This window comes from Erythrolamprus reginae, chromosome 12 (genome assembly GCF_031021105.1).
Source record: "Erythrolamprus reginae isolate rEryReg1 chromosome 12, rEryReg1.hap1, whole genome shotgun sequence".
Taxonomy (NCBI): Eukaryota; Metazoa; Chordata; class Lepidosauria; order Squamata; family Dipsadidae; genus Erythrolamprus; species Erythrolamprus reginae.
This window is the reverse complement of record NC_091961.1, coordinates 8,358,841-8,384,553: the sequence shown is the minus strand read 5'-3', so window position 1 is coordinate 8,384,553 and position 25,713 is coordinate 8,358,841. Positions and strand designations below refer to the sequence as shown.

The 25,713-nt window shown below is 40.2% G+C and overlaps 1 protein-coding gene across 3 annotated transcripts in view; it reads right to left on the bottom strand.

Annotated features, from left to right (window-relative positions):
• Nucleotides 1–25,713, bottom strand: part of DOCK5 (dedicator of cytokinesis 5) — a 201,407-nt gene that overhangs the window by 60,765 nt on the left and 114,929 nt on the right. For all 3 annotated transcript variants that reach the window (XM_070765694.1, XM_070765696.1, XM_070765695.1), the window contains 10 exons: nucleotides 24,050–24,147; nucleotides 23,077–23,166; nucleotides 19,611–19,711; nucleotides 17,159–17,293; nucleotides 15,412–15,523; nucleotides 14,134–14,204; nucleotides 12,576–12,682; nucleotides 12,043–12,179; nucleotides 8,431–8,526; nucleotides 5,457–5,555 (listed from right to left, as the gene is read on the bottom strand). In XM_070765694.1, the coding sequence (XP_070621795.1) occupies nucleotides 5,457–5,555; nucleotides 8,431–8,526; nucleotides 12,043–12,179; nucleotides 12,576–12,682; nucleotides 14,134–14,204; nucleotides 15,412–15,523; nucleotides 17,159–17,293; nucleotides 19,611–19,711; nucleotides 23,077–23,166; nucleotides 24,050–24,147 (1,046 nt within the window). The remainder of the gene's footprint in view (nucleotides 1–5,456; nucleotides 5,556–8,430; nucleotides 8,527–12,042; nucleotides 12,180–12,575; nucleotides 12,683–14,133; nucleotides 14,205–15,411; nucleotides 15,524–17,158; nucleotides 17,294–19,610; nucleotides 19,712–23,076; nucleotides 23,167–24,049; nucleotides 24,148–25,713) is intronic.

The following is a 25,713-nucleotide window of genomic DNA, read 5'->3' as shown; positions in this document are numbered from 1 at the left end:
CAATGGGGAGGTCATGGGGATTTTGCAATATCCTTCCTCGGGAGTAGGGAGGGAATGTGGATTTTGCTGTATCCTTACCATGGAGAACCGGTAGCGGGCAAAATTGAATTTCACTCCTAATGCAGAGCCATAGTGGCACAGTGGTTAGAATGCAGTATTTCAGGCTAATTCTGCTGACTATTGACTGTTGGCAGTTCGATTCTGACCCGCTCAAGGTTGACTCAATCTTCCAACTTTCCAATGTGGGTGAAATGAGGACCCAGACTGCTGGGGGCAATATGCTGACTCTGTAAACTGCTTAGAGAGGGCTGTAAAGCACTGTGAAGTGGTATATAAGTCTAAGTGCTTTTGCTACACATGCATATATAGCTGAGACTGGCCTAAAGTGATTTTCATGAGTGAAAATCAGCTCAAAGCTAGCTCTCAATAGTCTTGGTCTCAACCCTTAAACAATATGCTCCTCTTTTACATAATGTCAAAAATGTTTTCTTTTCCACTCATTTTAATTCAGGTGTAGACACACACCTGGATTAAGACACACACCACACACACTCACGCTCACACATACACCATATCTAGATATGCTCAAGACTCACCTATATCGCCAGGCATAGGGAATTGAGACATCTCCCCCGGGCTTATATAGTTTAAGTATGGTATGCTTGTTTTGTATGATTTTTAAATGATGGGTTTTACATAATTTTTAATATTAGATTTGTTACATTGTATACTGTTATTATTATTGTTGTGAGCCGCCCCGAGTCTTCGGAGAGGGGCGGCATACAAATCTAAATAATAATAATAATAATAATAATAATAATAATAATAATAATAATAATAATAATAATAATATAATGGGATCATAAGCCCGAAAAAGTGTTCGAAAATGAGCAAGCAAAACTACTGTGGGACTTCAGACTGACCGAATTCTGAAGCATAACACACCAGACATCCTGATTGTGGAGAAAAAGAAAGTATGGATCATCAACGCCGCAATCCCAGGAGACAGCAGAATTGAGGAGAAGCAGCTAGAGAAATTAGTGAAACACAAAGATCTAAAAATCGAGCTGCAACTACTCTGGCATAAGCCAGTGAAAGTGGTCCCAGTGGTACTTGGCACGCTGGGCGTAGTGCCAAAGGATCTCAGTGGACATTTGAAAGCTATTGGAATTGACACAATCTCCATCTGTCAATTGCAAAAGGCCGCTTTACTGGGATCGGCAAACATAATTCGCCGCTACATCACACAGTCCTAGGTGCTTGGGAAGCGACTGACTGGTGATGAAATACGAAATCCAGCATAGTGATCTCGTTTGATGTGTTGTACTGACAATAGTAGTAATAATAATAATAATAATAATAATAATAATAATAATAATAATAATAATAATAATAAAATGATATTATTATTATTATTATTATTATTTATTATATCTAGATATTATCTTATTGTTTATTCTTTCAATCTTCCTTGTTTGCATCCTGTCGGGAAAAATCTTGGCAGTTGTCATGGCACAATTTTTAAGAAGAGAAGAGACTGGGAAACCATTGAAATGGTATAGGGTTTCTGCTTAAACAGGAGGTTGGACTAACAGAATAACAGATATGGAAGGGACCTTGGAGGTCTTCTAGCCCAACCTCAAGACTAGAAGACTTCCAACGTTCCTTCCAACTTTATTATTCTGTTATTTTAGGAGTGATTTGCCATTGGCTCCTTCCCGGGGCCAAGAAAGGTCACCCAGTTGGCTTCACGCTCAAGGCAAGACTAGAATTCATTGTCTCCTGTGCTCTGAGGTCTCCAACACTAAATTAGCTTTCATACCTAGTGTAGCAGCTTTAGAATTATTGAAAAAGCTGCTAATTATTTCCTTTTGTTGTCAAGGAAAGAGCTTATTTAGTGCATTCCCTCCCTGCCAGAATTCCAGTGAAAAACAGATCTTTTCCTCAAATCTGTTATTTGCATTTTTCTTTCAAATAAGCTGCTTCTAGAGAGAATGACAGATTTAAGTTTTACTGTGAAATCCAGAATGGTCCCACCCTCTTGGCAGTACTTGAAGTTGGAACTTTAATCTTTGCAATCAGGACTTCAAAGTCCAAAGATTTTCCCCCTTAAATATTTTTCGATCATTGCTGCAAGGGTTCTTAAAAAAAATAAATTAAAGTGGTAGCTCTACCTAAGAACGCCTCTGCTTATGAACTTTTCTAGATAAGAACTGTGTGTTCAAGGTTTTTTTGCCTCCTCTCAAGAACCATTTTCCACTTATAAACCTGAGCCTCCAAAACTGTAACTGGAAAAGGCGGGGAGAAGCCTCCGTGGGGCCTCTCTAGGAATCTCCTGGGAGGAAACAGGGCCAGAAAAGGCATGGAGAAGCCTCTCTAGGAATCTCCTGGGAGGAAACAGGGCCACCACCCTCCCTGTAGTTTCCCCAGTTGCATACATTATTTGCTTTTACATTGATTACTGTGGGAAAAATTGCTTCTTCTTACAAACTTTCCTACTTAAGAACCTATAATATAACTGTTCTTTTTGCTGACGATGTGAAACTTTTCAACACCACTGATAACACACTCACCCTCCAAAAACACCTGGACTTTGTCTCAGACTGGTCTAACACCTGGCAATTTCAAATATCAACCAACAAATGCTCTACCCTCCACATTGGCAAAAAGAATCCTAACCGCACGTACGAACTAAATAATCAATCTCTCACTGCTAACCCACATTCTGCAAAAGACCTTGGAATACTTACTAATATCGAATGACCTAAGTGCTAAAGCCCACTGCAACAATATCGCCAAAAAAGCTTCTAGAGTTGTTAACCTGATCCTACGCAGCTTCTGCTCAGGCAATCTCACTCTACTCACAAGAGCCTACAAAACTTTTGCCAGACCCATCCTAGACTACTGCTCATCTGTCTGGAACCCATACCACATCTCAGACATCAACACCCTTGAAAATGTCCAAAGATATTTCACCAGAAGAGCCCTTCACTCCTCCACTCGAAACAGAATATCCTACGAAAATAGACTAACAATCCTGGGCTTAGAAAGCTTAGAACTACAGCGCCTAAAACACGATTTGAGTATTGCCCACAAGATCATATGCTGCAACGTCCTACCAGTCAATGACTACTTCAGCTTCAACCGCAACAACACAAGAGCACGCAACAAATTCAAACTTTATACGAACCGCGCCAAACTTGACTGTAAAAAATATGATTTCAACAATCGAGTTATCGAAGTGTGGAACTCATTACCGGACTCAATTGTGTCAACCCCTAACCCCCAACACTTCTCCCTCAGACTCTCCACGATTGACCTCTCCAGGTTCCTAAGAGGTCAGTAAGGGGCCTACATAAGTGCACTGGTGTGCCTTTCGTCCCCTGTCCAATTATCTTTCCTTTCTTTCACCTATCTTATATATTCTCTTCCTTTCATATATCCTCTCCTCTAAGTCCACTCTCACCCTCTTTTATATTATCACGTGTCTATTTTTCTTCCTATGTATTTGTGTATTGGACAAATGAATAAATAAATAAATAAATAAATAATGGAAAGGCTGATTGAAAGAGAAATGTATGTGTGAGGCTGGAACTGGCAAGCGAGCCCACACGAACAGCAAGGGGTAGGGTCAAAATCTTTGGCATCTTTCAAAATAACTACATAAACCCAAGTCCTGGCATCTCTTTTAAAGCTAACTCGTTCCACTCTTGAAGAAGAGCATCCACACCAAAGAGGCATTACTGTAACTCAATCCCAGGGTATGGAAATTTCAGCACGAAAACCTCAAGACACATTTTATACGAGGGGCCCGAGGATTTGATTGCAAATAGTTTTACTTAAACACACACGCATACAAAATTGGCATTTCTGGAAGCCCATCCCAACACCTCGCTATTGCCAGCTTCCCAATATGCCATGCAAAAGCTTCAAAACGTCTTGGCAGAAATCCATAGCAAATAACATCACAATTCGACTTATTTTTCTTATAGCACAGAAACAAATGCCAGGTTCCACAAACTGCTGTGCTGGGCAACCCAGACGGATTCTTCCATGTCACAAAGTTGGCCTTAAATACTCAGACCTTATAGCCAGCCAAATGCAGATTCATGGCATCCCCAAGGAGGAGAGTAAGAAGGAAGGAGGAACCCCCAACTGAGCACACCCAACACTTAAAATTCTGAATAAAATAGGAATAGACCGGGGGGAAGAAATCTATCCATTATTTTCAACCAGAGGCACAAGGAACTGAACCTGCATGTAAAGTTAGAGCTCTGCCAATGGGCCACCAAGTATCTCCCCTGAAGGAAATCTGGATTAGATCAGATTCGTAAATCTATTCCAATATTGTCATTTTCGAATTACAATAACTCAACAGAGCTTCAGGCAGAAGGCAATGAGAGCTACTTAACATAAACCTAAAAGCTAAGGTTCGGTTTGAGGCCTTTGCAAACCATGCTCATAACCATTAAGGAATAATTTGATTTTATTTTATTGGATTTGTATGCCGCCCCTCTCCGTAGACTCGGGGCGGCTAACAACAGTAGAAAAACAAGATACGACAATCCAATATTAAAACAGTTTAAAACCTTTATTGTAAAACCAAACATACATACAGTCATACCATGCATAAAGTTGTAAAGGCCTAGGGGGAAAGAGTATCTCAGTTCCCCCATGCCTGGCGGCAGAGGTGGGTTTTAAGAAGCTTACGAAAGGCAAGGAGGGTGGGAGCAATTCTAATCTCTGGGGGGAGTTGGTTCCAGAGGGCCGGGGCCGCCACAGAGAAGGCTCTTCCCCTGGGTCCCGCCAAGCGACATTGTTTAGTTGACGGGACCCGGAGAAGACCCACTCTGTGGGACCTAACCGGTCACTGGGATTCGTGTGGCAGAAGGCAGTCCCAGAGATATTCTGGTCCGATGCCATGAAGGGCTTTATTGGTCATAACCAACACTTTGAATTGTGACCGGAAACTGATCGGCAACCAATGCAGACTGCGGAGTGTTGGTGTAACATGGGCGTATTTAGGGAAGCCCATGATTGCTCTCGCAGCTGCATTCTGCACGATCTGAAGTTTCTGAACACTCTTCAAAGGTAGCCCCATGTAGAGAGCGTTACAGTAGTCGTGCCTCGAGGTGATGAGGGCATGAGTGACTGTGAGCAGTGACTCCCGGTCCAAATAGGGCCGCAACTGGTGCACCAGGTGAACCTGGGCAAACGCCCCCCTCGCCACAGCTGAAAGATGTTTCTCTAATGTGAGCTGTGGATCGAGGAGGACGCCCAAGTTGCGGACCCTCTCTGAAGGGGTCAGTAATTCCCCCCCCCCCAGGGTGATGGACGGACAGATAGAATTGTCCTTGGGAGGCAAAACCTACAGCCACTCCGTCTTATCCGGGTTGAGTTTGAGTCTGGCTGAGTGTGCGACTAACCATAATAATAAAAAATTCAATCAGACTTACAATAAGATCCTGTCTGGTTTTGAAAGTGCTGATATAGTAGTTATAATGGGAATCATCCATCTGTCTTAAGATAGCTGTCATGCAGGATACAAAACTCCCCTAGAAACAAGATGGAGGGGAAACAAACCTTTTGTCAGTTGTGCAGATATATTGTGAGTTCATGCCTGTTATGGTAAATAAATAAATTTATGAGCGTTGGAGAGAGATGTACATCTGAAGATAGTCCTTGTGGGTTTCTTAAAAGGCAACTAGTAACATTTAGGATCTGGACAAGGTGGACCACAAGAGATTTTTAGTCATTTTAGTCAGGACTCCTCCACAACTGGATTACTGCATTCCTATCAAACAGGCAACAAATTGTCAAAATTAGTAGCGCCATCTCCACCCCCGCCCCTTTCATAAGCGGCGTTCCCCAGGGAAGCGTACTAGGTCCTACTCTCTTTATTCTCTACATCAGTGACCTCTATGACCATATCAAAAGCAACTGTGTTCTTTTTACTGACAATGTGAAACTTGTCAACACCACTGACAACACACTCACCCTCCAAAAAACCTGGACTTTGTCTCAGACTGGTCTAACACCTGGCAACTTCAAATATCAACCAACAAATGCTCTACCCTCCACATTGGCAAAAAAAATCCTAACCACACATACGAACTGAATAAACAATCTCTCACTGCTAACCCACACTCAGTAAAAGACCTTGGAATACTAATATCGAATGACCTAAGTGCTAAAGCCCACTGCAACAATATCGCCTAAAAAGCTTCTAGAGTTGTTAACCTGATCCTACGCAGCTTCTGCTCAGGCAATCTCACACCACTCACCAGAGCCTACAAAACTTTTGCCAGACCCATCCTAGACTACTGCTCATCTGTCTGGAACCCATACCACATCTCAGACATCAACACCCTTGAAAATGTCCAAAGATACTTCACCAGAAGAGCCCTTCACTCCTCCACTCAAAACAGAATATCCTACGAAAATAGACTAACAATCCTTGGCCTAGAAAGCCTAGAACTACAGCGCCTAAAACACGATTTGAGTATTGCCCACAAGATCATATGCTGCAATGTCCTACCAGTCAATGACTACTTCAGCTTCAACCACAACAACACAAGAGCACGCAACAGATTCAAACTTAATACGAACCGCTCCAAACTTGACTGTAAAAAATATGATTTCAACAATCGAGTTATCGAAGCGTGGAACTCATTACCGGATTCAATTGTGTCAACCCCTAACCCCTAACACTTTTCCCTTAGACTCTCCACGATTGACCTCTCCAAGTTCCTAAGAGGCCAGTAAGGGGTGTACATAAGTGCACTGGTGTGCCTTTCGTCCCCTGTCCAATTGTCTTTCCTTTCTCTCACTTATCATATATATTCTCTTCCTTTCATATATCCTCTCCTCTAAGTTCACTTTTACCCTTATATATATTACCACATGTCTACTTTTCTTCCTATGTATTTGTGTATTGGACAAATGAATGAATAAATAAATAAAATTTATAAGGTGATGGGTCTTGAAAGGTTAGTGTTCAAAGCTCACCAGAAGATATACTTGGGTGGGAGACAAAATATTCAACTATAAAATATTCAACTTCAACTGTCTAGTAGCTGATCCTCTATCAATATATTCTTATTTTAAAAAGCTACAACAATTTTCTAACATTTGCTTTTCCAACAAAAGGGCAAAAAACCCACATGAGTTTTGTCCTGCTCCAACCCATAAATGAGATGACAGTGTCTATCCTAGCTCCTGTTGCCTCCAGGCACTAAAAGAGGAAGTTGAAATAAAGAAGATCTTCCACCTCTTATTCCATGTCAAAATATCCCCATGTTTAGACCTGGGCAAAATGCCTCTGTACCTTTTGATACATTGTCCATCAAGTGTCAAAAGGTAGGAGAAAGACCGCTCTTCAATGTGCCAGCTCATGTGCAGAATCTATGGCCGGACTCCTACCAGAAGTCTCCAAACAAGGGGACATACAGGGTGCGTCCCAAAAGTAATGCAATTATTTTTTTAAAAGCAATTTATTGAACAGATTTGCAGAAACACTTAAAATTCTTCAAAGTACTGTCCTTGGGCCTCTACACATTTTTTCCAGCGACTCTGTCATGACCGGTACGTGTCCTGGAAGGCGTCTTCGGGGACCTCTCGCAAGGTCTTCGTCACGGCTGATTGGATCTCTTCTATGGATGAAAAACAGGTTCCTTTCAGGGCTGCCATAATCCGAGGGAACAAAAAGAAGTTTGCTGGGTGACGTCAGGACTATAGAGGGGGTGGAGCAGCGTTGGCACTTGGTGTTAGGCCAGGAACTCACGGACTCATAGCGTTGTGGCAAGGTGCGTTGTCGTGATGGAGTTGCCAGGTAGCGGAGATGTCTTTTCTCGTCCTGATGACCTTTTTTCGGAGTCTTTCCAGCACATCCACATAGTAGGCAGTGTTATCTGTCTGTCCTTGAGGAACAAACTCCCTATGGACCACTCCTTTACTGTCGAAAAAGACAATGAGCATTGTTTTCACTTTTGATTGGCTCATTCTTGCCTTTTTGGGCTTGGGGGACTGGTCAGTGTGCCACTCAGAGTTTTGGCGTTTTGTTTCTGGGTCATATTCAAAAACCCAGGTTTCATCACCAGTGATGACGTTGTCCAAATAATCAGGTTCCATTTCTATACGTTGCAAAAGTTCACTTGAAATTTCCACTCCATTTTTTTGGTGACACGGTTGGCGCACAGAGGTTTACAATAACTGACGTCCTGCCGCTTCCACAGCTTGGAGAGCATTGAGACTGGTTTCGCGGCAAAGCTTAGTGTCCCCCCCACCTACTCCAAGTGCTTCAGTCCCACTGTGACCAGTAGGAACGGCGGGGGAAATCCAATTGCATTACTTTTGGAAGGCACCCTGTATACCCCTAAAACTCATGTGACAATAAATCAAGCACACAAGAATCAAGGAAATTGCTCTCACAATGTGAGTAGATTGTCTTCCCATTCCAATCACGGTTCGGTTTATCCTCCTCAACAGCCGCTCCATTATCAACTGGATGTGATCTGCGGTTGGACCCTGAAGGAACCAAAGAAATGGAAAGTGAGTTAGATGGGTTCTTAATCACAGGGATTAGTCACATGAGATTCTGGCAGAAGTTCTTAGAAACATAGAAGAAACATAGAAGACTGACGGCAGAAAAAGACCTCATGCTCCATCTAGTCTGCCCTTATACTATTTCCTGTGTTTTATCTTAGGATGGATCTATGTTTATTCCAGGCATGTTTAAATTCAGTTACTGTGGATTGACCAACCACGTCTGCTGGAAGTTTGTTCCAAGGATCTACTACTCTTTCAGTGAAATAATATTTCCTCACGTTGCTTTTGATCTTTCTCCCAACTAACTTCAGATTGTGTCCCCTTGTTCTTGTGCTCACTTTCCTATTAAAAACACTTCCCTCCTGAACCTTATTTAACCCTTTAACATATTTAAATGTTTCGATCATGTCCCCACTTTTCCTTCTGTCCTCCAGACTATACAGATTGAGTTCATTAAGTCTTTCCTGATACGTTTTATGCTTAAGACCTTCCACCATTCCTGTAGCCCGTCTTTGGACCCGTTCAATTTTTATTTATTATTTATTTATTATTTAGATTTGTATGCCGCCCCTCTCCGCAGACTCGTGGTGGTTCACAACAAAATGAAACAATTCACAACAAATCTAATTTATAGTTTAAAAATATTTAAAAACCCCATTTACTAAACAAACATACATACAAACATACCATTCATAAATTATATTTGCCCGGGGGAGATGTCTCAGTTCCCCCATGCCTGATGACAAAGGTGGGTTTTAAGGAGCTTACGAAAGGCAAGGAGAGTAGGGGCAGTTCTAATCTCTGGGGGGAATTGGTTCCAGAGGGCCGGGGCCGCCACAGAGAAGGCTCTTCCCCTGGGGCGCGCCAACCGACATTGTTTAGTTGACGGGACCCGGAGAAGATATTTGTCAATATCTTTTTGTAGGTGAGGTCTCCAGAACTGAACACAGTACTCCAAATGTGGTCTCACCAGCACTCTATATAAGGGGATCACAATCTCCCTCTTCCTGCTTGTTATACCTCTAGCTATGCAGCCAAGCATCCTACTTGCTTTTCCTACTGCCCGACCACACTGCTCACCCATTTTCAGACTGTCAGAAATCACTACCCCTAAATCCTTCTCTTTTGAAGTTTTTGCTAACACAGAACTGCCAATGCAATACTCAGATTGAGGATTCCTTTTCCCCAAGTGCATTATTTTACATTTGGAAACATTAAACTGCAGTTTCCATTGCTTTGACCATCCCAATGTTACACAATCAGGCTGAAAAGAGAAGGAAGATGCTCTTTTCTCTGAATGTCTCTTTTTTGACATTCCCCAGTTGCTAAATAAATTTTTCCTTATTCCATGATGAATCCCATTCAGAGCAAAAGCTTTCTCAGGATAGCCTATAAAACTTGTGGTGACATTGGAATCACGAGATGAAGAGGAAAGAAAATGTTATAAAATATGGATTAATTGGTACGATTGGTTGGAACACAAAAGTAAATTTAAGTAGAAACATAGAAACATAGAAGACTGACGGCAGAAAAAGACCTGTCGTCAGTCTTCTATGTTTCTACTTAAATTTACTTTTGTGTTCCAAACAATCGTACCAATTAATCCATATTTTACTAAGTAATTAGTAAGGTAAATAGAACATAAGGAGATAGGTAGATAGATTGGGATTGGTTGTTAAAAGACAAAGAAAATAGCAACAAGTTAAGAATTAAGAAAAAGCATAGATAAATGAAAGGAATAAGAGATATAGTCTGGAGGACAGAAGGAAAAGGGGGGACATGATCGAAACATTTAAATATATTAAAGGGTTAAATAAGGTCCAGGAGGGAAGTGTTTTTAATAGGAAAATGAACACAAGAACAAGGGGACACAATCTGAAGTTAGTTGGGGGAAAGATCAAAAGCAACATGAGAAAATATTATTTTACTGAAAGAGTAGTAGATCCTTGGAACAAACTTCCAGCAGACGTGGTAGATAAATCCACAGTAACTGAATTTAAACATGCCTGGGATAAACACATATCCATCCTAAGATAAAATACAGAAAATAGTATAAGGGCAGACTAGATGGACCAGGAGGTCTTTTTCTGCCGTCAGTCTTCTATGTTTCTATGTTTCTATAGTAATACCAAAGATACGATATGCAAAACTACAAAATGAATAATAACAAAATGTTATAGGATATGTAGGATTATGTCATGTAATATTGATGTTATGAACAGTGTTTTCTTTTTCATTTTTCCTTTCTTTTTTTCTTTTTCTTTTTGAATTTATGCTCTTTTTTGGTATTTTGATTTCGTATATATGTATGTATGTTTTGCATTTATATGTTGTTCTCTCTTTTTAAAACTGTTTAATAAAAACTATTTTTTTTAAAACAAAAACTTGTGGTGACATTGAGACCAAATTACTATATGCTTGGTTATATGTAAACATATTCCAGCTGTTTGCCATTTTGTTTGACATTTTTCTTGCTGCTAAATTATTTAATAGAGCCCTTCTGCAATTTTCAGTTCTATATAATTTTCACAGTTTAAAACCTGTCTTAAAACATCACATCCGAACTATCTATTACATTGAAGGCTTTATGCTTTTTCAATCGATTTATTTGTAAGTGCTGAATTTTAAAAAGAAAGGAAAGCAAAGTCAGTCAAAATTGCAGTGTGGAGGAGATGGTTTTTAAAAACTATTTATATCTCTGGCAGTGCTATTCCTTCTGATAAAAACTAATTGCTAAAACAGCAGACTAAAAATATCACACTAACAAATAACCTTCGTGTACTAGTTTTTCCTTGGAAAGTAATATGTCAACATTATGTATATTTTGATATGAAAAATATTCAGTTGAAAAGAGTTTAGTTTGCATTGCAAACTAAAAGCCAGCAATGCATCCTGGAGAAGCACAAATCGATTCTATTGTATTAAAATTAAAATTAAGCCATATAAAGTAAATCAATTAATATAAGTCACCAAAAGTAAGAGCCATCCATCCATCCATCCATCCACCCACCCACCCACCCTCCCATCCCTCCCATCCCATCCCTCCCTCCCTCCCTCCATCCATCCATCCATCCATCCATCCATCCATCCTCCCATCCATCCATCCATTCATCCATCCACCCATCCTCCCATGGTATGTTTGTGTGTATGTCTGCTTTAATAACGGGTTTTTAAAAATGTTTTTAAATTATTAGATTTGTCTTGAATTGTTTTATTGTTGTTGTGAGCCGCCCTGAGTCTTCGGAGAGGGGCAGCATACAAATCTAATAAATAAACAGATAGATAGATAGATAGATAGATAGATAGATAGATAGATAGATAGATAGACAGACAGACAGACAGACAGACAGACAGACAGACAGACAAACAAACAAACCCCATCCATCCATCCATCCACCCTCCCATCCATCCATCCTCCCACCCCACCCACCCACCTACACAGTTATAGACAATGTTACTCTCAAGGAAAGATGGAAGGAAACAACAGGTACTTACCACCTCTTTCCGATCGAGTACCTCAAGAATATTGCTCAGCAATTGTGAGCAGGCTTCATGGTCAGGTTTGTGAGAATTATCATCCAGTTGTCCACTGAGCTGGTCTACCAGCAGAGGAAGAAGAATGTCCCGGCATTCTGGGATACAGAATGAAGAAGAAATATGGGAACAAGTCAACAGAGGTGATTGTGCTTGAAATGACTCAGGTACTGATTTCCATTTTAATATAAAAAAATAATAACAATTCCAAAAACAGAACCAACATTTTGGTCCTATTTCAAGAATAGAGGAAAAGCTACGGAGATGTCATTTTCAACATCCTTGTGATATGGAAAGCTCTATTTACCCCTTCGCTTAACCCACTTAGAAGGCAGACAAAGAAATAATGCAATTCTTCAAACACCACCCTGATGCAACCCTCAATGAAACTGAGTTTAACATCCCTGTTGTAGAGCGATCGGCATTTTGAGAGTTTATTCCAATAAAAACGAGAAAGAGAGAGAAAGAGAAGGTGAGAACGAGACCTAACTCACCAGACTGACGGAAAAGGTCACTATCCACAATCTTGGTCATACAATTGAGCTTCTGACGGACCAGCTGATTATCAGGGATGCTTTGAATAAATTTGCTAAAAAGGACACTGAAATAGATTCAGGGAACGGGGGTAGAAAGAATATTTTAGGCAATGGACACCGGTTTAGTGAACAGTTATAGAAGGCAGCAACCTGACACAGCTGTAAAATAACTTTGGCCTTCCAAAAAGCCTAAAAGACCTGAGGCCTGGGGCCACTGATTGGGTGATTTATCTCCTAGATCTGGCCAAAAAAGGAACGTATGATTTATATAAGCAGGTTTTAAATTGTTTTTTAATTGTTTTTGATTAGTTTTGTTGTAAGCCACCCAGAGTCCAAACAAACAAACAAACAATAAATGCAGGCATTCATACGTACACACAAACACACACATACATACATAACTTCCCAAGTTGTAATGGAGTTGCATGTGCATCATGGTATTGTCACACAAATGGTGGAATTATGCCATCATATCTGGTGTAAATACATTATTCTTTGGCCACTAAGCCTGACTCTTGGTGACCCCATGGATCATAGCCTGCTAGGTTCCTCTGCCCCCTGCTAATTCCCAGTGCCCAAATTCATGTTCATTTGTCCTCTGTGCCCAAATTCATGTTCATTGTGTTGATGATACTATGTAAACTGATTTTGCTACACGAATCCCAGCGACCAATTAGGTCCCACAGAGTGGGCCTTCTCCGGGTCCCGTCAACTAAACAATGTCGGTTGGCGGGCCCCAGGGGAAGAGCCTTCTCTGTGGCGGCCCCGACTCTCTGGAACCAGCTCCCCCCAGAGATTAGAACTGCCCCTACCCTCCTTGCCTTTCGCAAGCTCCTTAAAACCCACCTTTGTCATCAGGCATGGGGGAACTGAGATATCTCCCCCGGGCCTATATAATTTATGTATGGTATGTTTGTAGGTATGACTGCTTAAAAATGGGTTTTTTTTAACTATTTTAAATTGTAAATTATTAGATTTGTCAGGAATTGTTTTTATTCTGTTGTGAGCCGCCCCGAGTCTACGGAGGGGGTGGCATATAAATCAGATCAAATCAAATCAAATCAAATCAAAAAATAACCATCATATCCTCTGCCATCCCCTTCTCCTTTTGCCTTCAGTCTTTCTCAACATCCGAGGTCTTCAAACTTGGCAACTTTAAGACTTGTGGATGTCAACTCCCAGAATTCTCCAGCCATGTATGTCCGCAAGTCTTAAAGTTGCCAAGTTTGGGGACCTCTGCTCAACATCATGGTCTTTTCCAGCAAGTCCTCTCTTCTCATTTGGTAGACTTTGTACTGTGGTGTCAGGGTCCACTTGTCATTGGTTTCTCTTAGCCTCCTCTCCCCACGGATGCCCTCGTTCATAGGGATTTTTTAACCAAACATCCTGATTGAATTTCATTTTTCCATTTCCAAAACTTTACGCAATACGCCATAACTGTTATTGTGAGGTTTTTGTGGCAACTCATTCAATTTGATATCTTTTTGTCATCGATAAAAGGTAGGAAGTATGGTACCTGAGTTCCACTGGATCAAAAACTACTTTGACATCATTAATAATACTTGGCAAATACTTCAAGGCAGCACCCTGGAAGAGGCAAAAAGAAGACACGTTAAGATTGAGATCTCCCTTCTAAAAAAATGTTAATCATTGTCAAATAAAGGATTTTTAGATGTGTGGACTTTTCTGCCACATAGATGAGAATTCTATGAACTCAAATGGCTCCTATGTTGTAAAACCCTTGAACCTGGCTTTCTGAAGCCAGTGCCCTGAAATAGTTTAGAACCTCAACCCTCAAAACTTCCAGCAGTATGGTCCTACCAACTGACTTGTAAGCCAAGCATGTTGGAGAAGTCTGTGGGTGGAGAAGGCTCCAAGAATGAATTAGATCAAGGGTAGGAATTCAAGAAGAGACCATTCCTGTGAGTCCCTTGGACTGCAAGGCAATCCAATAAGTCCTAATGGAGTCAACCCTGACTGCTCTTTAGAAGGCCAGATCCTGAAGATGAAACTCACGAACTTTGGCCACCAAGTGAGAAGGAAGGACTCACTGGAGAAGAGCCAAATGCTAGGAATCATTCAGATCACAAGAAAAATGTGACGGCAGAGAATGAGGTGGCTGGATGGAATCACTGAAGCAGTTGGGGCGAGTTTAAATGGACTCCGGGGATGATAGAGGACAGGAAATCCTGGAAGAACATTGTCCATGGGGTCATGATGGGCCTGGACACGACTTTGCAACTAAAAACAACAAGGAATTCAGGCTACTGGTCTTGGTTACTTTGGATCTGCTTCTAAAAATAAGTTCTATACACATGCTCCATTAGTGTTCCTCTGAATTATGTCTTCAGAATGTCCCATATGGAACAATTGACTATGTTGGTTAGAGGCTACCAACATAGCAATGTGTTTTAATTGCGGTAGGATAGCACTTCCAAGTAGATCAAGCAAAACCATAGAGGGAAATATACGGCTCAAAAAAAATAAAGGAACACTCAAATAACACATCCTAGATCTGAATGAATGAAATATTCTCATTGATTATTTCACTTGCACAACTATTCCACTTGCACGACAGCATGTGGAATTGATTGTCAATCAGTGTTGCTTCCTAAGTGGACAGTTTGATTTCACAGAGGTTTGATTTATTTGGAGTTATATTCTGTTGTTTAAGTGTTCCCTTTGTTTTTTTGAGCAGTGTAACTTGCTGCCCGAAGCAACTCCCCTTTTTCCTTCTCCCCAATAGCTGAGTTGTCCCAGCCACAATAAACTCAGACAAGTGGTTTCAACCCACCTTGATTTTGACAGCTTCTTCAAGTGGCCTGTCCATAAGGACGTTGAAGGAGAGGAATAGCTTGCGAATGGCATTGTTAAACTCCTCCCCATCGTCACTTTTGCCATAAAAACTGCAATGAAATAAATTCAATTCAATTCAATTCAATTTATTAGATTTGTATGCCACCCCTCTCCAAAGACTCGGGGCAGCTCACAACAATAATAAAAACAATATTCCAGCGAAAACAAATCTAATATTAAAAAGCACATAAAACCCTATCATATTTTTAAAAGCAAACAGCATATACATACCCAAACATAAATATAAAAAACCCTGGGGGAAAGGTGTCTCAACTCCCCCATGCCTGGCAGTATAGATGGGTCTTGAGTAATTTACGAAAGACAAGGAGGGTGGGGGCAGTTCTAATCTCCGGGGGGAGTTGATTCCAGAGGGCCGGGGCCACCACAGAGAAGGCTCTTCCCCTGGGGCCCACCAAATGACATTGTTTGGTCGACGGGACCCGGAGAAGGCCAACTCTGTGGGACTTTATCGGTTGCTGGGATTCGTGCGGTAAAATAAAATAAAGGTAAGGAAAGTATGAAGAACATGGCCTTTGAAAGCAGAGGTGACCTTACCAGCAGAAATTAAATGTTTCTCATTGTAGGTGATGCTGGAAGAATAGGGCAGGCTCCCTAAGCTGAAGTCTGGGTCACGTGAGGGAATAGGATTTAGAATAGGGCAGTTACTAACAGGCAAACGGTGATAGTGAATGCACACCACAGGTAGCAGGCAGAGCCCTCTCTGTGGGCATGGAGCCCTCACTCCAGTTCAGCTCCACTGTGCATACATGCTTTAAAACATTGGATTTTTAGACTGTAATTTTAAATTTAATTAGATTTGCCTTTGTGTTGTATTGTCATATTAGATGCTGTGAGCCGCCCTGAGTCCTCAGAGAAGGGCGGCATACAAATCTAATAATAAAATAAAATAAAATAAAATAAAATAAAATAAAATAAAATAAAATAAAATAAAATAAAATAAAATAAAATAAAATAAAATAAAATAAAATAAAATAAAATAAAATAAAATAAAATAAAATAAAATAAAATAAAATAAAATAAAATAAAATAAAATAAAATAAAATAAAATAAAATAAAATAAAATAAAATAAAATAAAATAAAATAAAATAAAATAAAATAAAATAAAATAAAATAAAATAAAATAAAATAAAATAAAATAAAATAAAATAAAATAAAATAAAATAAAATAAAATAAAATAAAATAAAATAAAATAAAATAAAATAAAATAAAATAAAATAAAATAAAATAAAATAAAATAAAATAAAATAAAATAAAATAAAATAAAATAAAATAAAATAAAAAAATAACTAAAATAATAAAATAAATAAAATAAAATAAAATAAATAAAATAAATAAAATAAATAAAATTAAATTAAAAATAATAATAATAAAATAAAATAAATACATGCTTGCAACCTTCCCGCACTCCCCCCCCCTTTGGTACATGAACAACAACAAAAAATTCACCCTCATTACTATATAGTCATAGTGACTAAATGGCCATGGAAACATCTTCGGATAAAGCTGGATCCCTTGACTAGGAAACAGAGATGATACCAGCCTCATGGAGCCAAACATGATTGGACAGGGGAAACCTATATTTTGTTAATCCAAATGAATAACGGTTGCCTGAAAGGAAACATTGGAATGACTCCTGTTGGGCTGTTGGTGTTTCTCACTTACCCTAAGTAAAGGACTCTGGATTGTACTATAAACCTGAAGAGGTACTTCAAAGCTTTCAGAGCAGCAAATAGCAAATCGGTCTTTGTAGAATCATCTGCATTTCCAACATAGAAATTCAGAACCTTGGTGAGTTTCCTAACGAGAAAGGAAAACAAAGATAAATTATCAATTCAGTATCAGAACTTGGCTACTTTTTCCTCATCGTCTTGGTTCTACCCTGGACCCCTATTACCTACAAGGCTAGATAGATTACAGGTGAATTGTGGCATCTTTCTCATCGGGCAGGCAAGCCGTCACGTGGAACTGTTTTCAAAATTTTATATTTCAATCACTTAATTACACCAGTCTTTTAAAAACACTTTCAAGGTAGGACTTTAGATCCAGTTCCTTTTACTTTGTCTACGGTTTTCCATTGGCTAGATAGCCGCTCTTTCCATTTTAAAAAACTCTTTTGTCTCCCTTTAAATTCTTAATTTCTTCTTTGTCTCCAAATAGGCCAAGACTCACCAGCTTCTGTTTTTTTCCCTCTCTCCAGCACATACACTTTAATCCTGTTGCCCAGATTACTTTAATCTTACTGTTCTGCCGGGCTCTCTGGTAGGAGCCTCCCGAAAATTCAAGGGTACAAATTTCAGACACACACACGTTTGAAAATTCAAAGCAATGTTCTTTATCACAAAAGTCAAACTAAACTAAGCACTCTTTTTGTATTGCAAAGAGCACTCTTCCCAAAACAACCGGGTAGTCTGTACAATTTCCCTTAAGCAGTCATTAAGTACTTAGCTAGCAGCTGTGAAGAAACTTCACGCCCCTTCTTCTTCCAACGAAGTGAGACACACACACACACATGTTGCTCTGCTTTAGTTTCAAAGGCGTGAAAAATCAGCAAGCAAAGTCCAGAAAACAGCAACACACGATTCCTGAAGAACTGCGTTCAGATACTCTTTCACAACGGCCAAACCCACACGCTGCTATTTATAGCAGCAGCCCTAATTACTGGAGCCCCACCCAACCACAGGTGGCCTCATTTTCTCTTGTAATAATCCTTCAGTTGTTATCTCCTATGCATCACTCTACGCATGCGTGGATGTGTCATTAATTCTTGTTCAGAATCCAGGGATGATACAGATGATTGATCTCCTCCTGGGCTGTCTGCCAAACTCCCCTCTTCCCTGTCACTCATGCTTCCTTGGTCTGAGGAAGTTTCATCGGCAGATTCCATCGGGAGCAAAACAGGCCTGCGGCATGTGGATGTCTCCCCTACATCCACCTGCACATTCCTTGGGGCAGGAGCTGGGCCAGAAATAACCACAACACTTACCAGTTCTATCAGTCTGTTTGTGGCTGTCGAGGCTAATGACGATATTGCTTCTTCTACAGCCATCAGCTGAGAGACTTATGTCTGCTCCCTGGGGGGTTTGTCTACCCCCATGGTCCACCGACAGTGTCTCTCTTTATCCCTGTCCTTCCACAGCGGTTCTGACCTGATACTGACTTGTACCAAGTCTCCAGGTGGCTGGGATTTGGGGTTCTCCAAGTGAGCGTGGGGAACTCTGTGCCACTTGACATTGGCCATGCGCCTCCTCCTCATCACCATGTGGAACTCAAACTAGAATATGGGTGTCAAATTCACATTAGGATGATGTTGCGTGACATATCATGACTCCTTTGCCTTCACGGAGCTGGGAAGGGTGTGATCTGTGCATGACACATCCAGCCCATGGGCTAAAAGTTTGACACCTCTGAACTAGAACAACAACAAATATTTATTTGGCAGAGGGAGAATCAAGCTTTATTCATTGCGTGCAAGTCTTCAAAAAGCCGTGAAGGAAAGGTGTTGCAAATCAATCCTTACTCTAATACCACCTCTTTACCTTTTGGGTTTATTCTCTTACTTTTCCACCCCAAAGGGCATGTCGACTAAACAATGTTGTTTGGCGGGACCCAGGGGAAGAGCCTTCTCTATGGCGGCCCCGGCCCTCTGGAAACAACTCACCCCGAGAGATTAGAATTGCCCCCACCCTCCTCGCCTTTCGTAAGCTCCTTAAAACCCACCTCTGCTGTCAGGCATGGGGGAACTGAGATATTCTTCCCCCCTAGGCCTCTACAATTTATGCATGGTATGTTTGTATGTATGTTTGGGTTTATCAATAAGGGTTTTTTAGTTTTTTTAATATTGGATTGTTACATGCTGTTAGCCGCCCAGAGTCCATGGAGAGGGGCGGCATACAAATCCAATAAATAAATAAATAAATTCAAAAAAAATTGAACAAACATTGTTTGTTCATCATAGGTAAGATTACTTTGTATTCAGTGCGACTGCATTTGTAACAAGAACCTTCACATGTAAGAATACTGTAACTTATTTATCCAGAGACCTAGAAGAATGGTAAGCACTAAATGACTCTTGTTGGGGTACAAAATATAGCCATTCATGAAACATTATACTTACACATAGGCCAAGGTGGCGCTAAAGTGTTTATAAATGTAGGTTTCCAGTACAGGATTAAAATGCTGAAACTTGATATCTCCAATCAGGGAAATAATAAATACCTAATTACAAAAAGGGAGAAAAATAGAATTCATAAATGATTTAACCCAGCAAAACAGGTATGCTATATTTGATTTCGGTTTCATTTCTCTCAATGCCAAGAACAAAGGACTTTGTCCTTTCTGAACTGTTTGAAGCAGCTGAATTCAGAATTATCTAGGACAGTGATGGCAAACCTATGGTATGCAGGCCACAGGTGGTACGTGGAGCCAGAGATGGGCAATGTTAGAATTGGGGGGAAAGATGTCACAATTCAAAGTGTTGGTTATGACCTATAAAGCCCTTCATGGCATCGGACCAGAATATCTCAGGGACCGCCTTCTGCCGCACGAATCCCAGCAACCGGTTAGGTCCCACAGAGTTGGCCTTCTCCGGGTCCCGTCGACTAAACAATGTCATTTGGTGGGACCCAGGAGAAGAGCCTTCTCTGTGGTGGCCCCGATCCTCTGGAAGATCAGAACTGCCCCCACCCTCCTCACCTTTCGTAAAGTTCTTAAGACCCATCTCTGCCGTCAGGCATGGGGGAACTGAGACATCTCCCCCGGGCCTATAGTTTATACATGGTATGTTTGTGTGTATGTTTGCCTTTAATACTGGGTTTTTTAGTGTTTTTTAAATTATTAGATTTGTTCTTACATTGTCTTTGTTATTGTTGTGAACCACCCCGAGTCTACAGAGAGGGGCGGCATACAAATCAATCAATCAATCAATCAATCAAATAAATAAATAAATAAATAAATAAATAAGATTTACATGTGAATTGGATTAAAGTGAAGGAGAGGTGTGCGTAATCAGCCGCACTTCTCTTCCCAAATTCAATCTTGCTCCAACAGTAGAGTCAAGATAATTGGAGATGGGCTGGGTGCAGTGGTTGACCAGGGCGTCTTTCATGTCTGTTTGTGCTCTTAGTGTACCACATCACCTGCAGAGACCACCTTCATAACTGTTGCCCTATTCTAATAGATTTCATCCAGTCAGTCCACCATAATCTGTCTTCACATGCTTGGGATAGACAAAGTCTCTATATTTCACCGAAGGTCAGTGACCCAACAGCTACTCTCAACCTTGTTTGTGCTCACACCCTGGGCAACAGCTTCTACAGTCTGGCCAAACCAGGTTGAGAGTAGCCATTGGGTCATTGCCCTTTTGGTGAGATAAGGCAGGGTTAGATAGGGTGAATGGAAGAGGCGGACAGAAGTGGCGTCAAAACAACAGCTCTTTACTTGGCAACTATTTATTTATTTATTTTATTTATTTATTTTGTCCAATACACAATGAGGGTTTTAGTGGGTATATATCTATATACACATAGTAAAATACATGATGGAGGTTATAGAGGAGATACTCATAGTAAAATATATCTAAGAAATAACAGAAAAGAAGATATAGTAATAGAACATATCAATGAAAGAATAGAAGAAGAGATATAGGAATAGAAGAAAGGTATAGGAGATATAGGAGAGCAATAGGACAGGGGACGGAAGGCACTCTAGTGCACTTGTACTCGCCCCTTACTGACCTCTTAGGAATCTGGATAGGTCAACTGTAGATAATCTGAGGGTAAAGTGTTGGGGGTTTGGGGATGACACCATGGAGTCCGGTAATGAGTTCCACGCTTCGACAACTCGGTTACTGAAGTCATATTTTTTACAGTCAAGTTTGGAGCGGTTAATATTAAGTTTAAATCTGTTGTGTGCTCTTGTGTTGTTGTGGTTGAAGCTGAAGTAGTCGCTGACAGGCAGGACACTGCAGCATATGATCTTGTGGCCAATACTTAGATCTTGTTTAAGGTGTCTTAGTTCTAGGCTTTCTAGGCCCAGGATTGAAAGTCTAGTCTCGTAGGGTATTCTATTTCGAGTGGAGGAGTGAATGGCTCTTCTGGTGAAGTATCTTTGGACATTTTCAAGGGTGTTACAATCCAGAAAAGGCTGTGTTTGACAGCCAGCCCTTTTATAGCTGCCAGACAGTCTAGTGAATCAGCAGTCAGTATTTTCCCTCCAGAAGGGAGGACCTGATTAAAGCCTATGTGCTTCAGTCTGAGAATGTAACAGGCAGTGTATGAAATGGCTCGGATGTTGGATTTGAACAAATGAGCTCTAGATTCAAGTCCCATTGATTCTCACTGAGTAACTTTGGCCTAATCACTCTTCCTTCAAATTCAATCTCAGATTTTTTGTTTTAATAGCACGGTTATTATTATTATTATTATTATTATTATTATTATTAATTAGATTTGTATGCCGCCCCTCTCGGGGCGGCTAACAACAATATAAAAAGACAATGTAAACAAATCTAATATTAAAAACAATCTAAAAAACCCCAATTTAAAGAATCACTCATACATACAAGCATACCATGTATAAATTCTATAAGCCTAGGGGGAAGGGAAATTTCAATTCCCCCATGCCTGACGATAGAGGTGGGTTTTAAGGAGCTTGCGAAAGGCAAGGAAGGTAGGGGCAACTCTGATATCTGGGGGGAGCTGGTTCCAGAGGGTCGGGGCTGGCACAGAGAAGGCTCTTCTCCTGGGTCCCGCCAAACGACATTGCTTAGTCGATGGGACCCGGAGAAGGCCAACTCTGTGGGACCTAACCGGTCACTGGGATTCATGCGGCAGAAGGCGGTCCTGGAGATATTCTGGTCCGATGCCATTTATTTATTTATTTATTATTTGGATTTGTATGCCGCCCCTTTCCGAAGACTCGGGGCGGCTCACAACAAGTGAAAAAACTTTATAGGTCATAACCAACACTTTGAATTGTGACCGGAAATTGGTCGGCAACCAATTGGTTGTTTTAATGGCCTAAAGTAAGGAAAGGTCTGATAGAATAGAATAGCATAGAATAGAATTTTTATTGGCCAAGTGTGATTGGACACACAAGGAATTTGTCTTCGTGCATATGTTCTCAGCGTACAAAAAATAAAATATGCATTTGTCAAGAATCATGTGGTACAACACTTAATGATTGTCATAGGGGTCAAATAAGCAATGAAGAAGCAATATTAATAAAAATCTTAGGATATAAGCAACAAGTTACAGTCATACAGTCAACATGGGAGGAAATGGGTGATAGGAATGATGAGAAAAACTAGTAGAATAGAAGTGCAGATTTAGTAGAAAGTCTGACAGTTTTGAGGGAATTATTTGTTTAGTAGAGTGATGGCGTTCGGGAAAAAACTGCAACAAGTTACAGTCATACATGATGGATGGTGCCCTTGAGTATCTATCAATGAAAGACATCAACAGAGCACTTATTAAAGCAAGCACTTAATATATAGGATAGGGAAAGTGATTAGGTCAAGTGTCTGCGCTACTACTGGTTAATAAAGACACAACGAGGGGCATCTAGGTAGATGGAAAACTTACCAACGCATCAAATACAAGAAAATCGTAGGATTCATTGTCAGACATCTCCATCATTATACTAAAAAGTGCATCAAGTGTATCTTGTAGAAACTAGAAAAAAGAGTAAGAAGGGAGTTGAAGATAAAGATTTGAGTTAACTTCTGCAATTCTTGCCTCATCTCTTCATTTTTTCCCATAATCAATTTTATTAATTTGAGCTCAAGGAGTATTATTCCTTGGCATTTTTCAGTCATGATTGATATTAAAGAAATATCACATCAATATTTTTTTTAAAAGAAACATGGCTAGAAACATAGAAGACTGATTGCAGAAAAAGACCTCCTGGTCCATCTAGTCTGCCCTTATACTATTTTTTGTATTTTATATTAGGATGGATCTATGTTTATCCCAGGCATGTTTAAATTCAGTTACTGTGGATTTACCAACCACGTCTGCTGGAAGTTTGTTCCAAGGATCTACTACTCTTTCAGTAAAATAATATTTTCTCATGTTGCTTTTGATCTTTCCCCCAACTAACTTCAGATTGTGTCCCCTTGTTCTTGTGTTCACTTTCCTATTAAAAACACTTTCCTCCTGAACCTTATTTAACCCTTTGACATATTTAAATGTTTCGATCATGTCTCCCCTTTTCCTTCTGTCCTCCAGACTATACAGATCAAGTTCATGAAGTCTTTCCTGATACGTTTTATGCTTAAGACCTTCCACCATTCTTGTAGCCCGTCTTTGGACCCGTTCAATTTTGTCAATATCTTTTTGTAGGTGAGGTCTCCAGAACTGAACACAGTATTCCAAATGTGGTCTCACCAGCACTCTATATAAGGGGATCACAATCTCCCTCTTCCTGGTTTATTGATATGAGTAACATAGAAAAAACATTGTGGGATGAAATTAGGCTTAGTTAACAAAAATACTCCCCTGGGTCCTTAAGGACTTACCCATCCCAATGGTTTGCTCCCATGTGGCCCCTTTGTACCTTAACAATTTCTCCTCCTTCCACGTCCATCAGCTTCTTCAGGTTGCGTCCTATATTCTGAGAGTTCGAACGCCAATTCAACAATCCTAGCAAGTCAACTGGCAAAGGCAAAGTAACAAAAGTCAGGCCACAATAAGGAACAGGTATCTGAATAGCAATGGTTTTATTTAATAAGAAGTACCCACAGGAAACTTATTTTCTTTGCACATGTGCTACTCAATTGTAAACTATACTCCTCAGTAAGACCTCAGTATTTACAGCCCCTACTTGACAAAATCATACACTTGGACTGTAATAAACAATTATCATATTTTCTTCAGGGTACAAATATATATGTAGTTTCTAGAACCGCTAAGTTTGTAGTCAGGGCTGTTCAGATGAGAATACGTTTTATAGAACATATTGGGGTGGCATGCAAAGGAGATAAACTCACTTAAGAATATTTTATATCAGTATCTTAGATTTGTTTAATATAATCCTTTGCACGAGTTATATTCCCATGTTTTACTACTCAATTTTAGCATATTATACTGCATTTTAACTTATTATTTATTCAAATTCCCTCTATTTTAGCCAATTTTATTGTGCTGGAAACCAGAATTTCTGAAAATCATCGTTTTGGATTGCTAAATGTCTATGGAAATTCTCAGTCATCTTTTTATTTTTATTTTAATATTTTTATTGATTTTTTTACTATATAAAACTCACACAACATAAAACAAGTGTTTTGTGCATTGTGCCCACCACCAGACAAACATTCATACCCCACCACCAATCGGGGGGATGTTTCTTGTATAAACCATTTTAACCCAAGAGCTAAATATCTATTTACATATTATAAAGTGATTCTAATTTGCTTCTTGCAGCTTGGTCTCGGATTCTACTCACCATATTTATTTATTTTATTTATTTATTGGATTTATATGCTGCCCCTCTCCGGAGACTCGGGGCGGTTAACAGCAACAATAAAGCAGTGTACAATAGTAGTCTGATGTTAGAAACAATTGAAAACCCATTAATATAAAAACCCAAACATACATACATACCATGCATGGAATTGTAAAGGCCTAGGGGGAAGAGGGTCTCAATTCCCCCATGCCTGATGGCAGAGGTGGGTTTTAAGCAGCTTACAAAAGACAAGCAGGGTGGGGGCAATTCTAATCTTTGGGGGGAGTTGGTTCCAGAGGGCTGGGGCCGCCACAGAGAAGGCTCTTCCCCTGGGTCCCGCCAAGCGACATTCTTTAGTTGATGGGACCTGGAGAAGATCCACTCTGTGGGACCTAACTGGTCACTGGGATTCGTGCAGCAGAAGGCGGTCCCTGAGATAATCTGGTCCGGTGCCATGAAGGGCTTTATAGGTCATAACCAACAGTTTGAATTGTGATCGGAAACTGATCGGCAACCAATGCAGACTGCGGAGTGTTGGTGTAACATGGGCATATTTAGGGAAGCCCATGATTGCTCTCGCAGCTGCATTCTGCACGATCTGAAGTTTCCGAACATTTTTAGTTGTCTCAAGTCAGTTTCATTAACCAAATTCATCCTTTTATCCATAATCTCAAATTGAATGTGGTCCACCATGTACCGGTACCAATTTTGCATTGTCCATTTTGTTGCATCCTTCCAACCCAAGACTATGACCGCCTGAGTGCTTTCTATCGCTG